This window comes from Crocodylus porosus, unplaced genomic scaffold, assembly GCF_001723895.1.
Source record: "Crocodylus porosus isolate Cpor-Errol unplaced genomic scaffold, CroPor_comp1, whole genome shotgun sequence".
Classification (NCBI taxonomy): domain Eukaryota; kingdom Metazoa; phylum Chordata; order Crocodylia; family Crocodylidae; genus Crocodylus; species Crocodylus porosus.
The window spans coordinates 1,932,748-1,947,776 of record NW_017728937.1 but is presented as its reverse complement, the minus strand read 5'-3'; the positions used below and the strand labels follow the sequence as shown (position 1 = coordinate 1,947,776).

The 15,029-nt window shown below is 46.2% G+C and overlaps 1 protein-coding gene across 1 annotated transcript in view; it reads right to left on the bottom strand.

Moving 5' to 3' along the window:
- The window catches only part of SYT12 (synaptotagmin 12), a 66,905-nt gene that overhangs the window by 36,320 nt on the left and 15,556 nt on the right, over positions 1 to 15,029 (bottom strand). Inside the window, exons 2-4 of the mRNA XM_019547246.1 lie at positions 13,090 to 13,150; positions 9,929 to 10,122; positions 4,124 to 4,516 (exon numbers count right to left, since the gene is read on the bottom strand). Coding sequence (XP_019402791.1) covers positions 4,124 to 4,516; positions 9,929 to 10,122; positions 13,090 to 13,123 — 621 coding nt within the window. The 5' untranslated portion in view covers positions 13,124 to 13,150. The remainder of the gene's footprint in view (positions 1 to 4,123; positions 4,517 to 9,928; positions 10,123 to 13,089; positions 13,151 to 15,029) is intronic.

Here is a 15,029-nt window from a genome sequence, read left to right as displayed (position 1 = left end):
CATGGAGAGGGTCCAGAAGAGGGCTGCTCGCATGATCAGGGAAGAGAAGGCTGAGGGGGGATCTAGTGGCTTGTTACAAACTAGTCAGAGGGGACCAGCAGGCACTGGGGGAGTCCCTGTTTCCCTGAGCACTGCCAGGAGTGACCAGGAATAACGGCCATAAGTTGCTAGACAGTAGGTTTAGACTAGACATTAAAAGGCGCTACTTCACGGTCAGGGCGGCTAGGGTCTGGAACCAACTTCCAAGAGAAGTGGTGCTGGCCCCTCCCCTGGGGGACTTTAAGAGGAGGCTAGATGAACACCTTAATGGGGTCATTTGACCCGAGTACTTTTTCCTGCCATGGCAGGGGGTTGGACTTGATGATCTGCTCGGGTACCTTCCAACGCTACTAACTATGAAACTATGACCTCAGCGCTCTTCCCTGCCTGGGGCAGGGGGTTGGACACGATGATCCTTCGTGGTCCCTTCCGACTCTACAATCTATGAATCTGTGAAAGTAGAGCATGCACCTCTGGCACTGCCTAAGCTGGGGAGCTCTGGAATGAAGCTCCTACTCCCCATCTCTCCCTCCCTCCTCCTGAGACTTCCCTATGCAGGCTACCCACTTAGATGACATGAATTTGTCCCCAACAGTAAGTGCCTCTGAAGACATTCCCTGTTCATGGAAGCATGCGAGACATGGCATTTGCTCACATAGGCCAGAGGCTGAATGTAGGGGAGTGACAGGCAGCCTGCTTTCCAATCTATGCTGCTGGAGCACTCCATGTTCTCAAAGGCCTGGCTGCAGCAAATACCAGGTGGCCCAGCAGAGTCATCACCAGTAGCAGGTCAGCTGCCTTCAGCTGCCCTGCATTTCAGAACTGGAGCTGGAAGGCAAAGGCAAAGTGTCAGAGCCAGCCTCAGGAGTGGGTGACATGGGCTTCATGGTCAGGAGGCACCACACACACACAGCAGTACTCTCCCCTCACCCCACCTTGCCTCAGCCAGAGACAGGAGGAGCACTGCCCAGCCCACTGCAGCCCTCTGTTTCCAGCCACTGCTCAGGAGGAGCCAGACCAGGCAGTGCAGGTGGTACTGCCTTCCTGCTGCACTACGCCCCACACTCCTGCCCACCCGCCTCTGCCTGCAGCAGCACCACTGACTTGGGGGAAGGGAACTGTGTTGGGGTGGTGCCAAAATACAAATTCACCCAGGGCACCATTTTCCCTAAGGCCAGCTCTGCACTGTGTTCACATGCACTTGGGAAATACCAAGACCTGGCCCAATCTCTACAGCAACCCTTGTCATAGTCCTCACACTGGGCCGTCTTCTGGGTTACAGCCCCTGGCAGATTTCCTCCTCTCTTCTCTGTCAAGTGGCCATTTTAACACTGTCAATTGAAATCTAATAGTAGGTAATTTCCATCCCTCATTCTAATTACAGTAGCTTGGCCATTGCAGCATACAATTGTCTCCTGTGGGTAGTGACTATTGTTAGTACTATGGCAGCACCCAGGAATCTCAAAGAAGATCAAGGCCTCTTTGTGTTGGGTGCAGTATGAGTGTGCAGACACACACACACGTATGTGTGCGCGCACGTTCCAGGCCCTGAAGAGTTTACAACACAGAGACAAGAGCAAAGAAATCCCATTTCCATGCTAATGGGCACAGAGCAACTTGCTTTCAAATCACATGCAGTCAGGAAAGGAACTCAGATCCCCTTTGGCTCAAGCTGGTATCCAACTTCAGTCAGATTAAACACTGCTGGATGACTCTTAAACAAGAGTGACATCAATTTTTTTTACCCCTCCCATAGCCCATAATAGCCCTGGAGCAATCTGACCTGCACACTGCTCTTGGAAGCAGAGACAGCGTAGCTGACTTTCTGGATGGATAGACACTAATGCAAGTGTCCCAACTTTGATTGATGGAGAGTACTCTCCAGATATTTTAATCCTTGTGCATTGTCTTAATAGGAAGGAAAGTGCTGCTAGAGGAGTCGAGCAGAGTGTGCCCAGTATCTGCTCTATAAACGTGAGCCCCCAACACAAACAGATCAGATTCTCAGTTCCCAGGGAAGCACCATCTGGTTTTGGATAGCTGCCACTTAAAAGGCATGCATCCAGTGCTGGAAGCTGTCACAGAAACAAATGTTTATTTGTCACAAGAAGGAACCAAATCTGGATATTGCGCGGGTGTCAATTCCAGTCTCAGTTTCTGATGGGGAAGGGCCTGGGCATTTCTGCCTGCTTGGACAGTGAAACTTCAATCGACCAAAAGGTGGTTGGGGCAGCAGAGGAGGCTATGAGGCTTTTCTTATAAGCAGAGGCATAAATAACAAGTTTTGCACCCTGGGCAAAACCCTTGTACCCTGAGTGGAGAGGGTTCCTCAAGTGACAGAAAGTGATGGGGGAGGAGGGTGAAAGGATGAAGCCAGTCAGTCTTACCTGCCCTGGGGACTCAAAGACCCAGTGGCTGCTGCTACATTGCTATTTGCCCATCCCCAGCTGCTACTGCTTGGTATGGGGATGCTGGTGCTGAGGCAATGAGATGGGGCACTGTAATAGACACTAAGTCAGTACCCAGGGCTGGCGCCTCACTTGCTCATCCCTAGTTATGGTCCTGCATGTGAGTCAGGAATGACAGTTCCAGATACCTTCATTGCAGTGCAAAGGTCTGAGTGCAATGAGAACTAGAGAGGAACGACTCTCTTGCTGATTCGGCTGTTGGCTAGACGGTTACATCACGGATACAGCTAGAACCCTGCTGGGGCAGGGGCCTTTGGCTGCCATCACTAAGGAGACCACTTGTGGCCTCTTACCTCATTTAGTGATAACTTCTGCCAAGTTTTCTGCCATCTTTTCTGGAAGAACCATCTCCCATAATGACATGGCCACGAAGGTCAGCTCAGAGTAAAGAGAAAGACTATTAACCCCATGAGTAAAACGCCTGGAGACACTGACTCACTTGTTTCATGGAGACAAGGCACCCATGTCCAAGGAGACATAGAAACATGCACAAGAGGTTAGCTGCGCCCCTGAATAAAACAGCATGAAACTGGTATCTTTTATGCTGTATAGCATGGCACTGAATGCAAATCCATTTCTGCTCCAGCAGACATATAGTCTCAGAATGACCCACAGGATGCACATTTCTACCAAACCAGCAGTTTTGAAATGAAGAGCCTTTTTGCAGTGAGCGTCAGTGACAGCCACCAATGCAGAACCATGACCTCACTCCCAGCTGGGTAAAATTGTTGCGTGCATGACTCCAAAATGTACATTTCTTCATAACTTTCATTCGAGATAGATCCATTTGGGTTATGCTACTGGGAATTAAGATGGGGACAATATGATTCTGTGTTTGGTGAACCCCATTGCCATCAAGTTTTGTGGAGGGCTTCACCCTGGACTTAGAACCTATCCCCATTCAACAAGAAATAACACTGAATTATGTCATGGTTACCCACCCTGTCCTCCCTTTTCCCTGTTCTGTGGGGTTGCTCGAGGGCTGTGGTACATCCCTCCTCCACAGATGTCCAGCACTGTGCTTGTGCTCCACAAATATAGAGGAAAGCAACTGCAGGTGTTCCAAGCACTATACCCCAAGGCTGTAAACCAGCTAGTCATTTCCAATAATCCCTCTACTAACTGCCTCCAAACATTGTGCTTCTGGCAAGGTCCCTGGGTATGTCTGCTCAACTAGTCTTGCTCACACCCCCCAAACCCAGGAATGTGCTGGTGGACCCACTCTCAAGAGTCTCAAGAGTGACCACAGCGGGTTACCCTTGAAGAGGATTCACTGGCACATTTCCAGGTTTGTCGCATGCAAGTGGGAGCAGGTGGGTGAGAATATCCTTGTTGAAATGGTGTAAACATACCCCCAGATACCTGGCTTCTGTGACCACTCCTCAGAACACATGCTAAGCCTATTCTAGCCCAGCTGAACTAGCCTCTTCCAAGCAGGAAAGAGGAGCCCTTAGAGACTCACTCAGATTTTTCTCCTGAATGCCCAGACAATCCATGACCAAACTGTGCACCTAGTGCTTCAGAGGTCTAGTTCAACATCAACCATAACAGCTCTTGTACATGATGCACACTGCTCAAGACATGCATACACATTGCAAGAGATGGTAGAGGCTTACCCTGGAGATGCCAACGATTTGCTCATCTGGAACCAAGCTGATACGCACAAAGCAAGACTCAAAGTTGACATCCTCTTTCTCCATGAGGTCTTTGCCTTGCAGCAGCGTGACATGCAGGGTGTTGGAGTGCACGTCGTACTCCATGTTGACTTCCACCTGGCCCACAGTGAAATCTTGGCCAAAATTATTCCCTATGGAGGAGATGGAGCTAAGCGAGTCGGTGGACACTGACTTCTTCAGGGGTCCATATGGAGCCAGCTCCAGATCTTTGTTCATCAGTTCCAAGGTCCCCAGCTCATTGATATTCTCAAAGGTGTCATCCATCTTCAGGCTGGGTTTGCGGACCGGGGATGTCCTTTCCGCTGCCTTTCGAATGTTCGAGGTTACACCTCTCTGCAGACAGAGGATAGGATAGAAGAGCCACTCAGGTTTGATTAGCCTGTGCATTTCTGAATGATTTGCTATTACAGTGCATGTGAAGCACATGACACAAGGGACCCAAATACATAACTGCTATCAGAAATAAAGATAGCTGCCCAGTAATAATATCTATAGCATCAGACAGTGAGATAACCTTCCCAGAGCAAACAGAGGAAGAAGGCCCTTTGCGTATATCACTTAGGAGAGACCAGATGAAACAGTGAAATGTATACCATATGCATGAAACTTGAAAGAAGGTCATATTTTGGGAGGGGAGGCTAAATTGATAAGGGACCAAAGGGCTGTGCTCAGTACAAACAGTGAAGCCAAGCGTGTAACACTGGCCATTTCAGATGTTTAATAAGTATGTTTTCTTCCCTGCCTGCTGCCAGCTTCACCACATATTGCTAATGAATCCTTGTCAGGCAAAACCCTACCAGGAAACTGAGGTAACAAGGACTAGAGGGCCCAAGGGATGTTTTTGCATTCCTGTTTTCTAAAAATATTGGGACCTTTTAAGAGAAATGGTCAGATATTTTGCTTAGCTTCCCCAAAAGACTGTGCAGTTCACTTCCAACTAGCACTGCAGAGTTGCATCCCATGTGTCCCTTGCTACTTCAGTACAGGTCCTTTCCATCCTTACCTTCTATCCCTTGCTTATCTACCAGTTATCTTGCCCCCACCCCCGTGTCCTTCCTTCTTGTTCCTTTCCTAGGAAACAGCTAATTTGCACATGTCCTGTCCTCAAAAAGGCTCAAGTTCTCTGTGGCAGCATGAGACTTTTAAGAAGCTTTCAGAGGACAAGTAGTTTGAGAACCAAGACGGAAAAGGTATTTGGGAAGAACAAAGATGATTAGTGGTACAGAGAGGCTTCTGTGTGAGGACAGACTAAAGAGGCGAGGCCTAGACATATTAGAAAAGAGACACTTGCGCATGATAAGAGTTTGCCAAATACTAAATGGTGAAAAGAAAGTAAATAGGGATTTATTATTTATTATCTCTAACAATACAATAACAAGAACTAGGGATCAAAAATGCAACTAGTAGGTAGTGAGTTTAAAACTAACAAAAGGAAGCTCTTTTTCTCATAGTGTGTAATTAAAGTGTGGAACTCGTTGCCATCAGACGTGGAGCTGACAATTGAGCCAGTTTCACAAAGCAATTGGACAAATTTTTAGGAGGAAAGGTACATGCATCACTATTGAGCATGAAAATTAGAGATACAGCCTCTGAATCAAAACTCCCTTAAATGCAGGAGGCTGCAAGTGAGAGAGGAACAACAGAAAAAAAAACCCTGGTCATACCCTGTTCACTTTCCCTTTCAGCATCCACTCTCTGACGCTGTGTGATGCAGGCTACTGGACAAGATGGGCAGATGGTCTGCCCCCCGTATGACCCCGTATAAATGGCAGGTCTTACATTCTTAAGAAAGGAAAAATGAGAGGAGGAGGGTGCAACTGTAATAGGCCAGCATAGCAGGACAGAGCTGGCAAGAAGCATGAACCACCAGATGGTTAAAAATAGTTCCCTGCGGCTGCTGCGATGCAGTTTTCTACACAGAGTGCTTTTTATATCACTCCTGGCTAGGCTGAGTTTGAACATGAGAGCCAAGGGGCTGAGCCAGGCCTGTTTTACATGGTTGCCCTCACAAAAGGTCAGGAATGATAGATAAAGCTGATCCAAATGTCGGGGTATGTGTATGCTGTCACCTAAACTAGATTTTCTAGTTTTTTGCGTTCGTTCCCTCTCTCTCGTTTAGACTCTGGACTCTCTAGAGCAGGGACTCTCTTATTAAGTGCGCTTATAATGACTAATAGTCATCTTGGAGCATCTAGGCACTCCATTAAAAACAACCACCGTCATGAACATTTGAATGAAAAAAATTCTCATTAATCAAAAACTACTGCCACACACAATTCCCCAAATCTGTCATTTCTGAGGGAAATATTTCATTTTTGTACAGTGTTTCAGATGGAGACTATGAATGGAAACCTTCACCTTCCATTTGTTCTTTGATGTGTGGTTTAGCATTTTATAGTGTCAGTTTTGACAGATTGATTCAGTATTATACATTTTAAAATATTTTTTCCCACTTCTGAATGATATCAGATAAAAAGCTTGTGAAAGTGAAAATTCTGTCTTGAAAATGAACAGAACAACCCGCTTCGCAGTTTTAGCAATGACGTGTGTCCATCTTTGATTGGCTTGGATTCCAGCCAGACTACATGTTACAGAAATAAGGCACCACTGCTCTGTAATTTCCAAGATCATGCCTTGCACATTTTAAAAGGAGAGTTCAAGATTTGCTACCCTCCAATCATTGGTATAAGTAGCTATTTTCAATGACAGACTGCATAATTTTGTGAGCTGCTAAGCCATTTGATTCACACCCTCCTTTCAGCTTCTTGAGCATAACCATACCGCCCTGGTGACCTTTTGCTCTTAAATTAACCACTGATACTTCACCATCTCAAACTCTTTTGACCCTTTAATCTGCTAACCCTTTCCTTTTATTAGCTGAAAGCAGCAGGCCTGGAGTAACCATCTCCGCAGCTTCCTTCCTAGTAAAATCTGATGCAAAAGAAAGCATTTGCCCTCTGAAATGTAAATAGCCCCTTTACCCACTACTGATCCAGCTGCCCTACCAGTTCTTTTACAGCTTGCCTGCTGCTATTATGCTTAAGGAAAGTCCGGGTACGTGTAAAGCAAGAATTTTCTTGGGTGATATCTTTTACTGGGACTTAGTTAGCTATGTTAATCTGAAGTCCAATAGAAAGCAGTCAAACAGCTATGTTAATCTAAAGTCAAATAAAAATATTTGCACCTTGTAGACTAACCAAAATCTGTCTGTCTGTCCAGTAGATAGCAAGCATAAGCTGTCATGAGCTGAAGCTCACTTCATCAGATATTCATGAAAGCTTGCACTATACTTCTACGTCTACATTTACCTATCTTGGTTAGTTTATAAAGTGCAACTCTACCCTGCCTTTGTCTTTTATTGGACCAACTGCATACTTGGATAGAGTTAGAAAAGCTTTTGAACACAAGCCATTTTTCTTCAGGTCATGTATGTGTGGGTTGCGTCTTTCTATTGGCTTCCCTGGCCTTGGATTTCCAAGTTCAGAAGGAAACTTTTTCATCTCAAAGGGGCCCAGATCTAACTCCCACTGCCTTCAACACTTACCTTTAGACTTACTTGAATGGAACTGGACCAATCTTCACCCCCTGGCCCTTGCATTGTGCCATTTAACTATTTAGGTGTTTCCTTGTTTAACCCAAGAGGCAAAGTAGGCTGAGTTTTGGTGGGGAACACTCTGGAGGACTCAGTGTGAGCATGCTTTGCTGTAAATAGTTTCATAGTTAGTGCATCTAGGTGCACTTTCTACCTCAGGGGGAGACAGCAGTCTGGGACTGGCACTAGGCTGCAGAGATTGCTCCCTGATGGGTTCCCCATAAAATTTTGCTCATTTGACTGGGTGACTGTTAGTGCCTGGGTTAAAACTAACATTTTGTAATGGTTTTGTGGCAAGGGCAGCTGTCTATGCCCGAGGCATGCCTGTCTTGCCTGAGGCAAAAGGAAAGGGAAGGCAGGACTCCCACGGAGGGCTGAGGGAACTGCAGTGGCACCATAAAGACTCTGGAGCTGAGCTGTCTGTGGTGGTGTTCGGGACAATGGCACCCTGACTCTTCCCCTCCCATCCCAACACCTGTTTCCAGGAGCTGAGCAAAGGTGGAGCTCTTAGAGGTCGGGGTTCAGTTTATTGGTCAGGGGCTGAGAAGAGCCGGGGTCTTGAAGCCAGAGGCTTGCCCCTCAAGAAGCCATGTCAGGGATGGCTTCAGGGTATCCTTTGGAAGAGGGAAACAGAATAAGGTTTTCTTTGGAGAGTCCCAAAGCAGAACTTCCCCTGTAAGAGGCTGGTCTGTGACAGCTTTGCCTTTCTCCTCTCTTGCTTGCTTACAGCAGGAGTGTCAAAGATAGGGCCTGCAGAGCTGTTCTACTTGGCTGCTGAGCTGCTGGAGGGCTACTGAAAGTTGGGGGTGTGGACAGGAAGGGAGAGGGCCTGCTGCAGATTTTGGGGGCCCCTGTATCCTACTGAACATGGACGTTGATGGCAGGAGTGTAAGCGAGAACTGTGCTGCCACAGCCCTGCTCACCCTGTGACTGGCTGGCTCAGTACCTCCAGGCCCCTGCCACAGCTGGCACTGGACCTGCTGCAGCTGCTGCAGCTGCTGGCCCCATGGATCCAGCTGGGGAGGAGCCCATTCTGGCCCACAGCCCAGATCTGGCCCACAGCTTGGGGTGAGGGAAACCCGTGGTTTACATCTGTGGATGTCTTCATTCTCGGCTTATAAACACACATCTACTTGCCTTGGTTTATTCACTCACTAAGGACCTAAACTGAAATCCCTTAAAATAAATGGACAGCTCCCCTTCTTTTCAGTGGACTAGAATCCGCTGTATTTTCTGTGTGCTCTTCTGCTCACGCATTCATATCTACGATATCCTCTTTGTAATAAGGAGACTAAAAGTATAGCTTCAAATCACCAAAGCCCACATGATACCATTGCCACTGCCATACTGCTACCCTGGAATATACTGGTATTTTCTTTGACTTGGCATCAATCATTCCAGTTGTGCAGGTCTGATCTAACTTGATTTGCTAGTATTAGTCTCTGTGCTAGAGATGTTGGAATTTCATCTCCCCAATAGCCCAACTCTACCCCTGACAGCAGTTTGTCTAGCCACTGAGCTCCTATTTCAATTACCTTTGGTGCTCCCTATCTGCAAGACAATAGTTGTGACAAGAGCCAAGTCAAGTCCCATGGGATTCCCATCAGTTGGCAGACTAAAGGCATAGGCTGCCTCTTCGCCTATAGAAAATACCACAGAATTCTGGTGACAACAACAGGACAATGCATCCGGGTCAGTATGTTCCCCCAAAGGCTGGTGCTCTATTGATGAGAAGCTAGGATCAAAATCCACCCCTGCCTATTGGCAAAGATAGGATGCTGGACTTTGGACTCAACGGGCCAGAAATGCATATGAAGTATGTCAATGGAGGCTCATGGATTCATACTGGCTTGGGGTTGGGATCAATCAAGTACTCCTGAAACTGAAATTATCCCTTAAATGCCCCAGTGCCTCTTTGTCTGTTAAAGTCCTTTATAAGAAAGCTACAGCCCTTAGTACTACAACAGGGGTGGGTAATTATTTTGGGCGGAGGGCCACTTACTGAGTTTTGGCAAGCCATCAAGGGCTGCAGGGGCAGATAAATATTAATTATCTAAATTTTTTAGGGGCCCCATGGGCTGCATTTTGCCCACCCCTGTACTACAACAAGGCTGATGGGCATTTGGCTGGTGATGCTGTCCCATTGACTTTACCTTGTGTTTGATCTCGGAATATGTTGTTCCGTACTTTTGCTCCAGATATCTGTAGTCGTAGTTGGGGAATGGAGATGGCATGGGATAGCTCCCAGATTTCCAGAGCTTCCATAGGTTCACTGCAGCTATACCCAGCAGAGCAAGTGCACCGGTCACATAGATCCCAGTTTCCCACCCAGGTGGGTTCTTTGTGACTAAAATAGAAATAAGTTATTGTTAGGATATCTTCAGCCTCATGTCTTAAGCTAATTACCATCTGTTGGTGATGAGGACTAACAGGGGGTTAGATATGCCATACCAGATGCAGGGTTCTTACACCCTCTCCTTGGCAGCATCAGATAGTGGCCAGTGTTGGATACTGACCTACATGGGCCTTGGATTCTGTCCCTGTCTAATAATCCTTGCACTGGACCATCAGCACCAGGCTTCAAGTGAGGAAGGCAGCTAAGGAAGCTTGCCTGGAAAATGAGGTCCCACCATTATGTGAATCAGGAGCGTACCTGGCATGACATCAACTGAAGGCTCTCAACCTTTCTGCTTCATTGCATATACTGATCATCATCAAGGGTGAAGGAGGGAACACACACACACACACACACACACACACACACACACATGAAAAACAATTGCTAGAAATGTCAATGTACTTTATATGTGAGAAATACAGTAAGAACAGTTTCTGCCAGTTATGGGCATAAGAGAAAGTAAACTCTGCACACAACTCACAAGAAGTAGAAAGATGGGCAAGCTCTGCTCCCCACCACTGCTATTTAGTTACTACAAGGAAAAATTTTTTTCCTTTGTTTTGCCTTTCAAACAAACAAGGTACCTTGTATATTCAAGGGTTGTGTTATATGAGATAAAATACAGTACATTGTTCTTTCCCCAACAGTCGGTTTCCAAAGGCCAGAGATGCTAAGTGAATCTGGGGGAAGCTTCCTAGTTACCTGGCTATACAGAGGAGACTCTGGGTTCATGGCTGTAACCAGAAGACTATGCAGCAGCCTCAATATGGTATGCTGAACAATTGTTGCTGCATTGCACCAGCATCCATCACATAAAATGATTAAGTCCATGTCAATCATTCAGTGTAACAAGAAATAAAATCTTTGTTGCAGAACACTGCTGGGAGATCAGTGCCTCCAGCTGTGAAAACAGAATGCTAGCCTTTATCTAGCAAGAGACATTTATCCTATGATCATATTCCGGTCCACTGGTATCAGCTCTTGAACAGAGACCTGAGAGAGACACAGCCAAAGCAGTCTCCGTGAATGCATATGTCAGGTTTGAGCACAACCATGGTCCATCTACCTCCACAGCCCCTCTCTGACTGCAGCCAATGAAAGCGGGGCCTGAAGAAGCCATCACATCTATAATATGATGGAACTAACCTTTTGATACAACAGGGAAAGGAGTTTTTTCTTGATAGTGGTTGCTGATCTGCTTAAGCCAGAAAGTATGACATTTGCTATGGTCTCTGGTTTTCACACTGGCCTAAAATCCTGTGTTCCCCTTCCTTTCTAATTATCTGTGTTAGTTTGTTCTCTTGCCTTGGCTTGTAAGCTCTTTGGTGCAGTGTTTGTACAGCACCTGGCACAAACCGGGGGGGGGGGGGGTGAATTATAATTGGGTTCCTAGGTGCTACCAAAGTACAAATAAATAAGGGAGTAAGAGCCCTGGTGAGTTCCATCCTAGTGGTGTATCACTATCATCTGTTATTTAAGTAGCATATCGGGGTCCCACAGGGACCAGGACCTTTACAGGCATGTCATACTATGTCCCCTGCACTGCTCTCAAGCACACCCCATCCATCTGCTCTGTTCATATGTGCTAGCCCTGAAATAAGACAGTGAAGCCACTTTGAGAGATGCCTGCTGTTGCTCTCAAGCCACAAGAAAGAGAGTGTTGGGGACTTGGGACAGATGTACCTTGTATGTCCAATCACTGCTGCAAACTAAATAGCACTGCAAGTGCACTACTGTATTGATCCCTGCCACGATAGCATCCCCCAAAACATCAACAACCCACTCTTAACACTCCTGGGTGATGAGAATATGATGGAGGTAAACCCATCTTTTTTTCTGTATGGCTCCACCAAATTCTTCAATTCTGGCCGTCCGGGGCTTGCTCTCACACAGCTATTTGGGCATAACTTGCTACTCCTAGAAAACTCCATGTGTGAACACTCTTCCCTTTTATTAGTGTATGAAGTGGAATAAGAATAAGGCACCCTTATTACATTGAATCACTCCAGATTAACTACTGAGTTTCAAATTCACAAAAGAAAACAGGGGGGGAATCCAAATCACTGATACATTCCTGCAGCCTTAACTTTACTTCCACTACATTTTTTCCATTAAAAAACCCTGTTTGATTCAGTTAACTAAGCCAGTTGCCTCAATAATGGCCTGCAGAAATGATTTCCAAAAGTTTACACTAATGGTTCTTAACCTTTTTAAACTCAAGGCATCCCTCATTAGGCTCAAGGCATCCCTTAAAAAAACCAATTCTTCACTTTCAATCATATTTTGACTATGGAAAAATACAGCAATTATTTTTGTTGCAAAGAACTCAGAAGGACCACAACAAGGCACAATGCTTTTGACACTGTGGATTCTTTTTTGAAATCTCTGGGTTTATCTTGTGAATTGTGTGCAGGCATTTGTGCACCCAACAGTGCTAATATTGTGTGGTACCCTTAAAAGGATCTCATGGCACCCTAGGATGTCATGTCATATTGGCTGAGAATCACTGGGTGCTTATACATGAGCCAGGAGGCTGCTCCAACACACTGTAATTACAATGCATTGGACCAGACTCAATTAATCATGATAATTACTGCACTCCAGCCAGCCTCCGCATCTTGTGCATCAGCGTACCCATGCTCAATATGGTGGCAGGGACACTAACTAAAGCTTGCTCTCTTGGAGCCATTCTAATTAAAACATGCCCTCCCTCCACCACTCCCAGAGCATGTGTGTATTAATACTTTGGATACATAGTTCTTTTAGGAACATGAACAGTTGCTGCATCTTTCCCATATGCTGTTTGAAACTGGTGGAGATGGAAGCACTTCACTTCCATCCAGCAGGGAGAATTGCAATTCATATCATTTGCAAAAGATGTCTCTGATAGACAGGAGTCTATTTAGAGATACTTACCGCTGGTATGATACTCAGCTGTGTTACTGTCCATGGCCAATAGCCTCAGCTAGAGAGCTGCCTAAAACACAGAACAGAAGTAGTCAGGAAAGCAGGCACATGGGAAACCTTTTTGTTTACTGAACACACACAGAGGATGAGGAAGATTATCTTGTGACAAGTATGGCTAAGCAGAGAAAGCAACTCCAGTCTACTAGATAGGAAGATGTGTCTTATTGACCTTATTTGAGGAGCTAAAGATTGCTGTACGTTAGTTCTCATGTATGGGCCTGGGCAGCACCAGGACTCAGGAACCCAAGGTAAGGGTAGGGGACTGAGTCTGGGGCATGGGGATGGGGCAGCTGTCTCCCACCAGTCACTGAATTTAGGTTCCCTCGCATGTTGCATATGTGATTAGCATGACCAGGTGAGAGCAGTGCAAATCCAGAGGCAGGGATCTGCCAGGGAGGGTTGCGAATGCATATGGAAGAGCCTTGGTGGCCATAAGGGTGGTGCACTTAGAGAGGAAATGTCATTTGCTACACCCTCCCCTCAGCCAGGCAGCACTATCCCGCTGCCATGTCTGTAAGGGACTGGGGGAAGGACTCTGTGGAGCGGGGAAGATGCGAGAGGACAGGCCGGACCAGCCCAGGCTGACTAGCACAACAAGATTTTTTCCAATTTTACCAGCTCAGCTGACTGATACCTTCTTTAGGTGCCCAGGGTAAGAGGCTATACCAAAAACAGGACAGAGCTCTGAAGCACAGCACCAGGCCCTGCCAACAGAGACACGCATGTGGCCTGATTTTAGGGACTTGTAGCACCTTGAATGAGCCTCCTATAATCCAAAGCTGGAGTCAGGCACCGCCAAAATTTCCAGGGGTGGGAAGACAAGCCTACACTGAGATCTGCATGCTGGGCTAAACCAAGGCTTCATAAAGGAGTCCTACAGTCTAGGATGCTCTGGACCTAAAACTGGATTCCTCTTAAATACACACCAGGGGTGGTAGGGAAGGGATAGGGTATGAGCCAACTGAAGGTGCCAGGTCTGTAAACTGTAATTAGGTTGGCAATCCTCTCCGACACAGCATCTGATGGAGTGAACTCGAATAAACAACATCTTGTGCTCTGTCTCTCTCAGTTGTCTATAAGGCATTTACTAGGGCAGTTTAGTTTCGACGCAGTTTCAACTTGTTTCAAGCTTGAAACAGTGAAATGGAAATGAAACAGAGAGCTTCGAAACAGCCTCAAAACAGAGTGAGGCAAGTCAAAATGTTTTGAAAATTTTGTGGCCTCCACAGGGGCTAGCATGCCTGCAGTTTGACCCCACTGTGGTTTAACACATACAAGTGACATGAGTTTTTTTGCTTTCAAGACTTTGAGGTGCAGGTTCTCCAAACCCCCTGATACCGTTTCAAGTATCTCCTTGAAACTTGGCAGACTTCATGCCCTCAGAAGGGGCTACCATCCCTGCAAGTTTAATCCAAATCAGGCCAGAAATGACAAAGTTATAGGCTGTTTGAACTTCCCCATTATAGCCTACGGGCAAAATGTCAAAACATCATCAAAACAGTGAAACTATTTCAATGAAACTAAACGGAACAGTGGTTTCGAATCAAAATGAAATTCAAAATGGAATGTGGTTCTGTCAAAACACAAGTCGAAACCGAACGGTGCCATTTCGCACAGCCCTAGTATTTACCCTGCCTTCTGACTTCAGATTAACACCCTAACTCCCACTCTTGAGTCTCTCAGTCCTAGCAGCTGCTATTACTCTACCATATGGGCTTTGGTTCAAATTCTTCTCTTTTGCACACACTCCACAACACTTCTCCAGGCAACTGGACACTTTTCTGGCTGATGTATCGAGAACTGTGTTTTCCACTTATTACATGATGGCTTGTAAATCCAGTGGAGCACAAAGGTGATTGACTGTAGAATTAGTCAAAGTTGTTTTTTTT